We start from the raw sequence: 12,441 nt of genomic DNA, 5'->3' as shown, positions 1-12,441 counted from the left end.
AAGAAGATGAAAATTGTTCAACCAACCTTGTATGAAGATGCATATAATAGAGCGATGGATCTCAAGAGCGAGAGGGTGAAAGGAAAAATACCACGGCACGACAGGGATAAACGGTGGTGATGGCTCGTGAAAAGAAAAATTCGCCGACATTCAAACAAGCATGCATTTAATTTAAAAAAACAAAAAAAAAACGACGACCAGATTGAAAAAACATTCAATGGAGTCTAGAGCCAGGATGTTGAAAAAATTAGAGTGGATAAGAAGGTTTTTGGCATGTTAAAATATCACAAAAATGATGTGCGCCATGGACTTCCGCCAGGCGCTGCCCCATGACCCCACCAGGTGCTGCCCTAGACCCCGTTGGGGGCATTGCCCCCAGACCCTCAGTGTATTTTTGAGCTACAATACACTTTTGAGTTGGGTGAAGGGCATCAGAGAAGTCATGGTAAGTGTTGGGGTTGTTCCGTAGTGTGAGAAAGAAGCCTGAAGCTAAGCATTGGCCGAGAAGCCATAAGCTGTAGAGGGAGACAGATTTGGAGGTTGCGAACAAATAGAGTTTGAGGGAAGGCATTGCAAGCACGCGAAGTCGTAAGGCACCAAGGAGTTATTCAATTCAGTTATTAGCCTTTGGGGAGTGTGATGGAGGATTTGAGGCGTCTCCTAGCCTTTGTGCCAGAGGGTTGTGGCCACTTCCAGGCATGAATGGTACGCTTTGAGGAACTTGGAGTATGTCTCGGCTGGACGTGAGGTTGCCTTGGTGGATGCACAGAGGGCTCGGGAGGAGCTGACCACCAGGTTGGAGGCAGTAGTAGCGTGAGACTTAGCTCAGCGTACCTAGGAGTTGGATGCCGAGAGGGCAGCGCGGGTGGCTATTGAGGACAAATTGGCTAGGGAGACAGTATCATTTGAGTAGCAGTTGGTGGAGGCTGAGACTGAAAACCGTGTTTTGTAGACAAGTTTGGTTTAGCCACAGGAGGACTGTGATGTCAAGGAAAAAAAAGAACTCCTTGCGGAAGCAATAATGGTGAAATCCCCACTTGAGCATCGGATGGTAGCAGAAAAGGGTTTTTCAGGCTAGGATGCAGCAAGTGTATGAGTTTCGGGCTCGACTAGCGTCAGCAGTTCCTACATCTTCTTCATCGGCTTTTCAACTACCTCCTTCAGGGATGCCCCCTCAACCCCTTCTTCTTAGTGATTTTCTTATTGTATACATTGTACTTCATCCCCATTTTGTTGTGTTAGTCCCGAATTTTTGTCCTTGTCGTCTGGAGACGACTTTTCTTAGGGGGGATGATGTTGGTTGTAAAATGGGCTTTGTACTACTTGTTAAGCTACGTTGGTTAAGTATGTTAGTGTCGTCGAGAGCAGTTGTTCGTTGCACTACGGTTCCCCACTGGTGGTAACCGCAACCCTCGACTGTGTCTTTATATATGCTCTTGTACTTGTTGTTGGATACACTGATGCAGAGAATGATTATTGTACTAGACATTTTGGCATTAATGAAAGCATTTCTCTGAGTTTATGGTTGCTATTCTATCCTATGGTTATCATCTGATTGTTGATATGCAATATTAATAACACACCCCATGGGGTAAACAGTTGGAACACATGGAAACAGCGTATGCTTACCATCTTTGAGTATTGTTGCCTTGATCAACTTGTTTTGGGCAAGGAATCTCGTCCTACAACAACAGGTGATGATCAAGACAAACATGATGTGAAGAATTGAGAGGCTGTCATGCTTATCAAACTCTCCGTCACAGATGATCAACTCCCATAGGTGCCTTAAGGTAAAACAACAAAAGAGATCTGGGATCTTTTGAAGGATCTTCATGAAACATCCGACAAGAGTCGAGATATTCTTTCTGAAGAATATGCTGTTTTCTATCATGATGCATAAGTCGTCATCTATCCAGGCACATCTTACGAAGACCAAGGACATCCGTGATCAGTTGGAAGCTATAGGCCGAACCATGGTGGAAGAGGATATGGTAGTGATCACACTGAAAAGCTTTCCCCGATCCTACGAGCATTTCATTGATACGCTCAATATCTCCTCTACTAGTGTTGATTTGAAGTTTCTTGATCTTTGCAACAAGCTGCTACAGCAGGATCGATGGAAGCAGTGCTAGTTCATCCACTGAACAGGCTTTCACAGCCTCAGCTTCGCATAAGTGCAAGGGTAAAGCTCCGTCCTTCCAGCAGAAAGGTCAAGGTCAACCTCAGCAGTCTTCCAGAAAGAAGAGCTTACAATGTTCCTACTGTCATATATATGGCCATTTTGTGAAAGATTGCTTTAAATTGATAGCATCCTAGCAATCCAAACAGGGAGGGTCGAAGTAGCTGTTTTTAGTTCCTTGGTTAATGGTCATTTACTTTTTTTATGTAATTAGCTTTTAAGCTTAATTTAGCTTTCATGCTTAATTTACCGTTTAGCTCTTTAGTCTTTTACTTTAATGTTATGTTCTAATTATAGAACATCGTCTTGTAACCTCTATATATACATGTGTATATTGTCCAATGTAATTATCCGATTATTGAATCATTTATTCAATTTATTTTTCAATCCGTACATGCCCGGTGTAAGTGCGAGGCTGGTTCGAGGCGTACCTAGCAACTTAGACAAAAACATATAAGAATGAGAAACATATACATATTTGTAGCAATAAATAAGTGTAGAAAACAACACAGTTACTATATTTTATGATTAACAAAACCACCATAAAAATAAAAATTATTACAGTGTTAATCAATCAAACTCAAATGTCATTATATATTATATGTTAAAATTGAAAAATAATAATGTCAGGTGCAAACAATTAGCCATCATTGATCAAGCATCATCATGTGGGTCTACAAAAATACTATCATCACCATCCATATTGGATGATGTAGGTATGTTTAAATTAGAAAAACCACAAACTGTGCCTTTGGGACTAGCACTGCCATTGCCACTATCATGCTCGCTAGCTAACTTGTCTTCAACATCAACTGCAGTAAGATGGGAAGTGGAGGCATCCAAGTCAATATAATTTGGCTCAATATCTTACTTGTATTGCTTTCTATGTATGCACTTTGTTTGTGTGAAAGGAGGTAGAAGTTTGAATGGACATATATTAAGTCCTCTTACCTTTTTTGACCATAGTTGATTGCGTTTAATTGAGTGGATGGAGGAGTATGTGCTCTAATTCCTCTTAGATGCAATTGAACTAGCAACCCATTAAGACAGAGAGTTAAGAGTTATAAAATTAAAAAAATTAATTAAAAAATATAAATGAATCTTAAATGATAAAACAATTTTTTTATAAAACTTGTGATAAAATTTTGATCACAAAAGGTTGTAGGTGTGTGAATGATTGGCTATGGAAGTACGACCAACTATGAGCATAGACCTTATACAAGATTAAATTCGTTGGAGCATTCAAAATCCTATCTCCATCCTCATTGCATCTTGCATGTCAAAATCAATGGTGAGTCAATGAAGTGTTTTCTTGTACCCTTGACTGACTTCAACATCTCTATATGGGGTAATTCTTGCTGACACAATAAGGAGCTTTGCGCTATAATAATTGGGACTCAATGCAAAGGTAAGACGATTTAGTGGAGTGGTCATTTTGTTTCATCTCTTTTGAATAATTTTGTTTAGTTGTTTAAAGAAAGTTTTTGGATGATCTTGCTCGTTTGCATTTATGATGGCTTTCATTTTCTAAATCATTGAGTCAATGCCATCATATATCTATTCCAAACAAGGTCTATCCATGGCTGTATAATGGATCATACTCAATATGGGCTCAATGAAATTAAGGAGATATTCAACACAATCCCACTAATGGTCATCGAGGATCATCTCCATAGTATTTTCTGCCCTTGCAATACTAGATTTTCTTGATATGGACCAATTTGGGCTAATGACCATGTTAGAAAGTGTTTCATGAACCTTCATGAGTCATGTCATGACAATTATGGTTAAGGCAAAATGAGTCTCAGTAATCTATTTGAAAATCAAAATTAAAAAAATAAAATTTGCAAAAACTAAAATTAAAATAAAATAACCTTTAACTAAAGTGAAACATAATTATTAAAATAAGTCTTATTGCTTCTCTCACTTTCAACATGTCCAACTTCTAGAATGTTTTAAATATGCTTGTGACATGGTGGCTGGTGATGAATTTGGATCTCTTTGGCCTTGGCAAACACTTATTTGATCCAATCTATTTTGGTGCATGTCTTTTGTAGCATAAGGTTGAGGGAATGGACAGCACAAAGTGTTCAAATTTATGTGTTAATAATGCTCCTCAACCAATAACTTCTATTGCACAATATTTCAAGGACCCACTTCTAAATGACCATCATAAGAATCTTAGCAATAAATGCACCATTCTTCACCTCCCTTTCACAATCTACTGTTTTCAAAAATATTGCCCCTTTAGGGGACATTGCAATAACAATGATCAATGGTTGATTGCAATGTCCAGGAAATGTTATCTTAAAAACAAAATTTGGTGTAGGAGAATCTAAATTGATAAAAACAAAAAATAATAATAATCTTAGATATCTTACTAACAACAAAACCTCCATAAATATAGAAATTATCCATGTAGAAGGCTGAAAAGTTCAGTGGAGCTTTCCATATAAAATAAGCAAATCTATGTTATGGCTTTCAAGACCTAATAATTTGGACTCCACTGACCAAGGAAAGATCAATTCTAACAGTTTTCCGGTATCAATATCATTGTACCCTCCACTAATGCAGCCTCCGTGTTATCATATGTTTTATTGGCGACCATTTTCTTGTAATTCCAGGGATCTAACTCTTAGATTAGTTGGTTAGTGGAGTCATGGACTTTTGTCTTATGTGTAGTAAATTTGTTCTATAAAAACATGTTTATGAAACGTGAAATTCTTAATGTTCCTTATTTTCCTTTCTATTTTATTTATAATGTTAAAAAAACTAATTGGCATGGTCTTTTGTTTTGGTTCTTTCGTGGTGGTATTCGTCTGAATGAGTGAATTGACTTTAATGAAGTCTGTGTGCTGTGTCCACATTTTTTGCCATTTAAATGTACACCCACATGAAGGCTTGTTCGTGATTTTTCTATAAAGAACAAAGTGCATTTAGCTTCTGTATTATCCAATTGAATTATTTACTTGTTGATATCTAAAATTCTGAGGATCATTTCTGGGTTATTCTACAGGAATTATTCATGCAAGGCGTACAAAATGTTGGATTTCATGCTGAGAATCTTAAAAAACAACTGGAGGTAATTATATGTTTCATGAGCTTGACGGTTGGATTAATAGTTGTGATATACAATATCATATTAGTTTCAGGGAAGTTGACTTTAGTTTCTGACCTATCTTTTAATACTGTTGTTAGACAGTTTGTGCTGGGTATTTTTCATGTAGCATATTATCTATTTTTATTATCTGAAGAATTTTAGAAATAATCAGAAAACAAAGATACTAAGTTTCTACATGATAAATTGTAGTTTATTGGGATTTTTTAGGAGTTTCATCTAGTTTGTTTGCTTGAGAGTGCTGATCTTTTTGTAATTGTACAGGCTGCTCAAGGCTATAAATGTGTTCCTACTGATGAGGAAACCCCCGAAGCAATACCACTTCCAGGGTTAGCAGAATTAAAGGGCCGTTGGCATGGAAACTTCGATGCAAGTGGAGGTGGCAATGGAGACACTACAGTAAGATGTTTTTCTTTTCTAATGTGATTACATGCATTTGAGCATTGTTCAGTCATTATGTTTGAATGTTTCAGAATGGCCCTGCAAAGTTGTACTGAATGTCCGCAATTAATGTTGACAGCAAAAATGGAAAGGAATCTGTACAAGAGTTAATGATGATGTTCTATTCTAATATTTGAAATGATACCTTAGAAACTCACGTTTTATCTTTCAACTTTTTTGACATATCATATTTAGAAACTAACTTCTGCATTTATTTTTGCTGCATTGCTGAATAAGGCTTGTCAAGACTCATCACAATGGCTTTGAATAATCCTATATGCTAGTTATTTGCTTTCAAAGCAACTTCAAAGTGGTCCTTATGGTAAATACATAGGTTTGGTGCTTCAATTTTATGCAATTGAACTTTCATTACTATTGAATCATGCTATTTCGTTTCATTCTTTGTGGAAGGATCTAATGTCCCCTTCTTAGCCAAAATCAACATATCAAGTTCAGTCTATTAACGAAGTCCGCATAGACTGATAAGGACAGGCAGAGGACATTGGACTGGTGATTTTCTCCTATTTCAGAGGGCGCTATAGAGTAAACATTGGTGGAATCAGTTGACAGTATTGGTATCTCTAAGTTGCCAGTCTAAAACTACATTAAACCCTAGAATATCTCCTTCAAAGGCATACACGAGTCTAGAGAGAGAGTAAGGTATCCTTGAGGAGAGAGACAAAAAAAACCAAATTAAAAGAGATAATAAATTTGATGCATATTACTCTGTAATCTCTCCTTGGGTCACTTAAAACATATTTATAATATTAAGTTTCACCTTTCCTATGTACCTATTCCTAGCGAGAGAGTGAATGGGGAAGAGAGAGATAAAAGGTTAGTATAAGTGGAGAAAGCATATAATATTAAGTGTACGTCCTAAGTGGGAGAATTGTCATGAGGATAAAGTAACTATTATTTAATTCATTAAATTTGATTGAAGTGTTAGGGTTTCAACCCTAATTAGGGCAACTTGAGGAAAGGTTATTTAAAGGTCATTGGAAACTCATTTCTATTCATGTTTTTGGATATCACTTCTTTTTCATCTCTCCTTTGAGGAGCTTGGCAGCCTTAGGGTTTTGAGAACTTTGGAGAGGGAAACCTCCATTGTTTGCACATCTACAGCTGTGAGAGACCAGCCAGGGGTGTGAGGAGAAGCTTAATTTTTAGAAGTTTCCTTTGGGCATCAAAGTTGGATAAGTTGTAGCAAATCTAAAGCCACCTATTTGTTTGTGTGGCCATACCATTTCAGGGTAGAGGGAGCTCAATAAATACAGTTTTCAGCACCATAGTTGTCGTGTTTGTCACCAGCAACACTTTGTCTAAATGTTGAATACCATACAATAATCTTTAGTGGCATTTGGAACAGCAGTTTGAAGTTATTTGTGGATTGGCTGAGTGAGGTGCTTGTGTGCCTAGCCAACCCACTCTTCTCCTTGTGCAAGGTCAATACTAATACAAACTTCTTTCTCACCAGTTCCTTATTGTCACACAATCATCCCAATACAGCAGACAAGTTTTGGAAGGTTGCATCAGTCTAAAGGTTATTTAAAGACATAAAAATCAGTCCATCAGCAAGCCGTCCCATCCAAGGATTCGGAGCTCACAACAAACCCCATCTCAAGGGGAAAGTACAGTTTATATATTCCATCATTATTGCCTTCAGCAGACCATCATATGTTAGCGTTTTGAAGAGGAAAGGATTATATTTCTGATCTCTGAGCAAGCACCTCATTTTCTGAGTGCGCACCTTGGTTGTATGCTACCTTTCAAGTTTCCTTTATCTACATCAAGCTACCGTGTATGTAGTTAGTGTTTTTAAGACTTCATTGGCTTTGTAATAGCACTCATATCCATGTGCTTAATGTACTTATCTTCAATAGAAATATGATACAAAGACAAGCTTGAATATAATTTTCAATTTAGTTTTCAGTTTGCTCCATTGTTATAAAAGAAATTATTTATCACTCTTTCAAAAACTTCAAAACAAATCATAGAAAACACATCTTCTGCAACTTTTGTCTAGTTCTAAAAGACCACCAAATAACAGGAGAACTTAGTTTAATAAATTAAAACTCACAAGCAGGGTTACTCAGTTTAAGATTTCTGTGTTCCATTAGGGGTGGGACATTACAAAGGACATTCTTTGCCACTGATGTATTTAACTTTGACAAAGGTTCTTTATCTCACTTTTCCAAGTTTGTTGTTTTTTTGGTATGATGGAATTCACATGTATGTGCATAGAGCTACGTTCTGTGATGTTGCTAGGACATGGGCAGCAGGGTATGACATTCCATATATATATGAAACTTTGAGTTGCATTAGCTTTAATGTTTCTTAAATATTGCAGGGCCTAAGTTTGGGGATGGCGGGGGGACAATGGCGGTGGGGTGGTGGGGAGGCAGTGCTGATTATACATAGATAGATAGAGATAGATAGATAGAGATCTAAGATACCGGTTCTTGGCAAAATGGGCTGGGTCCGGGCCCTGGTTCTTGCCCGGTCCTGGTTCTCCCTGAGTTCTCCCTGGGTTCCTCCCAGGTCCTGCCCAGATGGCTGGGTTCTCTGTGGGTCCTGCCACGAAAGACCTACAGAGAACCCAGCCACCTGGGCAGGACCCGGGAGGAACCCTGGGAGAATCTGGGCAGACCTAGGAGAACGAAGGCTCGTGGGTTCCCAAAAATGGGGGCCACGGGTCATAAAAACACAAAAAACAATAAAAAAACACCCTTTTCAATATTTTTTAACATATAAACCCTAATTTTGCCCCTTATGATGCATGAAATGCATCAAAACATATATATAATTTTGATGTTTGAACATATATATAATATTTGTATACATATATACATATATATATATAAAATAAATAAATAAATAAATATATATATATATATATATATATATATATATATATATATATATATATATATATATATATATCCGTATCCATACCCGAATCGGTAACTTAGATAGAGATAGATAATTTTTAATGTACACGAGGCTAAACATAGCCTATGGGACAGCCTGCCAAATTAAACCAACTTCAGTAACTCATTTCTTTTCTTGTGCAAGTTGACGATGAGCACTCCCAACTTCTTAATGTACTCCTCGCTGAATAGGCTATGCCAAGAGCAATCAGATAAAATATTAACAAATTTGTCCCTGCTGTCCTTATAAGCATCACATTCTAAAATAAAATGTTGTTCAGTTTCCACGTTCCCAGAATTGCAAAAAGTGCAAATTCTCTCTTGCCAAGCCTCTTTTGGCCTCTTCCAATGCCCGGTCTCACAACGGTGTTGATAAGTTATATATTTGTGATTAAAGTTGAAAAAGTTTAAGTTGGGAAATATCTGTCCCGAATCTCACCATGATATATTAATCATAAACTTCATAGCTGCTCAATAACTTATGATTGCCATTATTATATTAATCTATCAATCTGTTCTTCCCTTCATTATCTTAAAAGACTTCAATCGCTGGAGGATACAACCAAAAATTCTGAATCAGTATTAGAGACATACTCTGACTATAACAACTTCAATGGCAATATTAATCACCCTTATCAATCATTCGCAAGGGAATATTTCTTCATAATATAGGATATCGAATATAAATCATAATCACTTCGTACAACCATAAACTATATTCTTGATGCTCTCAATCCAGTAAACTTAGGGTCATATAATTCTCATTCGGTACAAGTTTGCATCTAATGGAAGCCTCATCTGATAATGAAAGACTACCGTCGCAAAAGAGGTTTCTGTGCAATTCTGATATCCCTATATCAAGATTCTTTTCTGCATTCGACTCCATCGACTTAAACCAGTTTGAAAGTTTTGTTTCAAACAAAGTCGATGCCTTTGTAAAGTTGGCCATCTTTTGTTGGCTATCGAATCAAATGAGTCAGCTATTGTCATAATAAATCACTACTTCAAAAAGGATCGCTGTATTTTTTATGTTTGTTTACTAATTGAGCCGTATCATTTTGAAAAGATATTATTTTATTTTCATGAATCAATGGTCAACTCCAACTCGATTTTCCTTCAACCGTAACAGCAAACAGGGCATGATATTGTGAGTAATATTTACTCCCGATTTTAATATTATCAGGCTTCATTATTGGTTGGACAGAGTCAATGCTAAGTGCTTGCTCATTCTTCATCCACGATCATCACTCTTAAGGAGTCGTCTGAATATAAACTCGACATACTGTAGCTGTGGTATATTCCTGAATGTGCTTTCACTGATTACAAATACATATATATACATATTGATTGCTGCTGTGTGTTTCAAACAGACCGCACCTAAAGATGAAGTTGCCGCTGTCTTTTATGTTTAGTGAAACTTCCATTGAAGTCGTTGTTTGCCTAGGTATTATTAAAATCTTACTATATACTTTTTATTGGAGAGGGGTAAATGCTTTTGACTTGGAGCTATGAACCAGTGAGGTCACAAATGGGGGACCCTACATTACTTGGGGTTGTATCGTCGATTTTTTTTCAGGCATCCTTGTCTTGGGGAAAGGGGACTCCTAGGGGACGTTCCCAAAAATTCTGCATATTGACAGTGAATTTTGACAATGAATTCTAAGCAATTTGACTTTGACTCTCAATTTAACACAAATTGGCAAATTTTTATATATCCGTCCCCTTTGCCATCCCCTAGCCGTCCCCAAAATTGGCAAATTTTCACCGTCCCAGAAATGTGCACCCCCGTCACCTGCTGTCCCTGTTCCGGAAACTCGGGGTAACATAGGGGGGGACCTCATCTCCAACATAAATTCTCAGCAATAACACTCCAGCAGGGTTTTAACCTTGGTGTCAAGAACCACAATACCATAATTTAATTATCAAACTATGCCACTTTTAGCTATTCTTGAATGTACCTAGTAGGTATTTGACATTTTAGCATTGACTTTCTAATAAGCATTGTGAATCCTTTTAATAGCTTGCTTGATGTTTTACATTTCTTTAAAAGAGGGAATCTGTTTTGTAACATATCAAAAAAGGGATATCCTTACTTCAACTTCAAATTGGGTTACGGCCTCCTAGGATTTGTTGATCCCCATATGCTTAGAGACATGAAATCTCTCATGGTCAGTTTAGTTGGCACATGCTAAGGAAAGTCGGTGTGTACATTACTGAAAATATTAATAGATTATTGATCTCAGAATATTGTGTCAATCATTGGTGTCAGATATCGGCTTCTGTTTCAAACTCTGCAGTTTCAAATCGTTGGCCTTTTCAGCATGAAATTCAGCCACAGCAAATTATTGACACTTATTGTTCAAATTAAAAAATATGTAGCTGCAACACCTTAACTTCAGTGCAAGAATTCAGGAATGGTGGGAAGATGACAATTTTATTGATTTCTTGTTGGATTAGAATCTCAAATTGTATAATTTCTATCTTAGAAGCTACCTCTTGAATATTTTGATTTCCTTTTATACGAGGGCTTGGGACTGCTCATCTTGGCAATGCTTGCCTCGTGCAATTGGAGATATTGTTTAAGAACATTAATAAATTTCCCTATTTCTTGTAGTTATTTTGTAGCTGCAAGAAACGATCATCCTTCTCTTGCAGTTGGTTCTGGAGCCACATCATGAATTATTTGTCCAAAATTTTATTATTTAATTCCTTTTTATCAATATTTTATCCATATTGTATTTATAAATGTTGTGTCAGGATACTGAGTGGGCTTTTTAAATATATATCTAATATTTTGAGCGTTGAACATTACTTATCAGTACGTATCTTTGCATTCTGATTGTCTTTAATGTTGATGTATAATGTGTGGACATGTGCAGGCAGATTTCGATTTCCATGGAGAAGATTGGGAGTGGGGAACTTATAAGACACAGAGGGTTCTTTCAGTTGGAAGTTACAGTAATAATGATGGTCTTCGCCTAGATAAAATCTTCATACAAAGGGATAAAGCAACTCTTCATGCAGATGGGACCATATTGGGACCAAGGCCTAATCTTCATTTTGCTGTTTTAAATTTTCCTGTTGGTTTAGTGCCAACTCTATTGGAGGTTTGCAAATCTTCAAGTATGAATCCTGTGCCTTCTTCATGGACACCTTTGACACCTATAAGAGGGATTTTACATATGGAAGGAGATTTAAGAGGAAGCCCAGGAAAACCACAATGTGATGTACAAGTAAGACTTTTAGATGGAGCTATCGGAGGTGTTGACTTAAGGCGTGCTGAGGTGGTTACTTCTATCACATCAACAAACCGCTTTGTATTTGATGCAAACTTTGAACCAGTAATCCATACTGGTCATGTACATGTTATAGGAAGCCTTCCTATGGCTCCTTTGGGAACCGATGCACTAGTGGAAGAGGATATTGAAAGAGAATCTGCCAGACCAATGTGGGTTGTGCGATGGATGCAGGATAAAGGAAAAATTACTGATAGAATCGATGTTGATAATAAATTTGGCAGAGAGAGAGGAGAAGAAGGCTGGGAAGTTCAGCTAACTGAAAATTTAAAAGGTTTGGATTGGAACCTAAGAGAAACAGGTGCAGTGAAGGTAGATGCAACTGTAAAAGATGGTGGCATGATGTTAATCACGGCACTGTCTCCTTATGCCCATTGGCTTCAGGGAAATGCTGATATTACCTTACAGGTGCGTCTTTCTTTGTTCAAAGTATGACTTATGGAATATCCCATAGTCTATGGAGATTTGTTCTTATTTCAC

At 37.2% G+C, this 12,441-nt stretch overlaps 1 protein-coding gene across 2 annotated transcripts in view; it reads left to right on the top strand.

The window, feature by feature from the left end:
- The window catches only part of LOC131061447 (protein SUBSTANDARD STARCH GRAIN 4, chloroplastic), a 277,450-nt gene that overhangs the window by 200,182 nt on the left and 64,827 nt on the right, over positions 1-12,441 (top strand). For both annotated transcript variants that reach the window (XM_057995142.2, XM_057995140.2), the window contains 3 exons: positions 5,196-5,261; positions 5,562-5,696; positions 11,545-12,369. In XM_057995142.2, coding sequence (XP_057851125.2) covers positions 5,196-5,261; positions 5,562-5,696; positions 11,545-12,369 — 1,026 coding nt within the window. The remainder of the gene's footprint in view (positions 1-5,195; positions 5,262-5,561; positions 5,697-11,544; positions 12,370-12,441) is intronic.

Source organism: Cryptomeria japonica, chromosome 8 (genome assembly GCF_030272615.1).
Source record: "Cryptomeria japonica chromosome 8, Sugi_1.0, whole genome shotgun sequence".
Taxonomy (NCBI): Eukaryota; Viridiplantae; Streptophyta; class Pinopsida; order Cupressales; family Cupressaceae; genus Cryptomeria; species Cryptomeria japonica.
The sequence above is the reverse complement of the archived record's forward strand: the minus strand, read 5'-3'. Positions and strand labels throughout refer to the sequence as shown.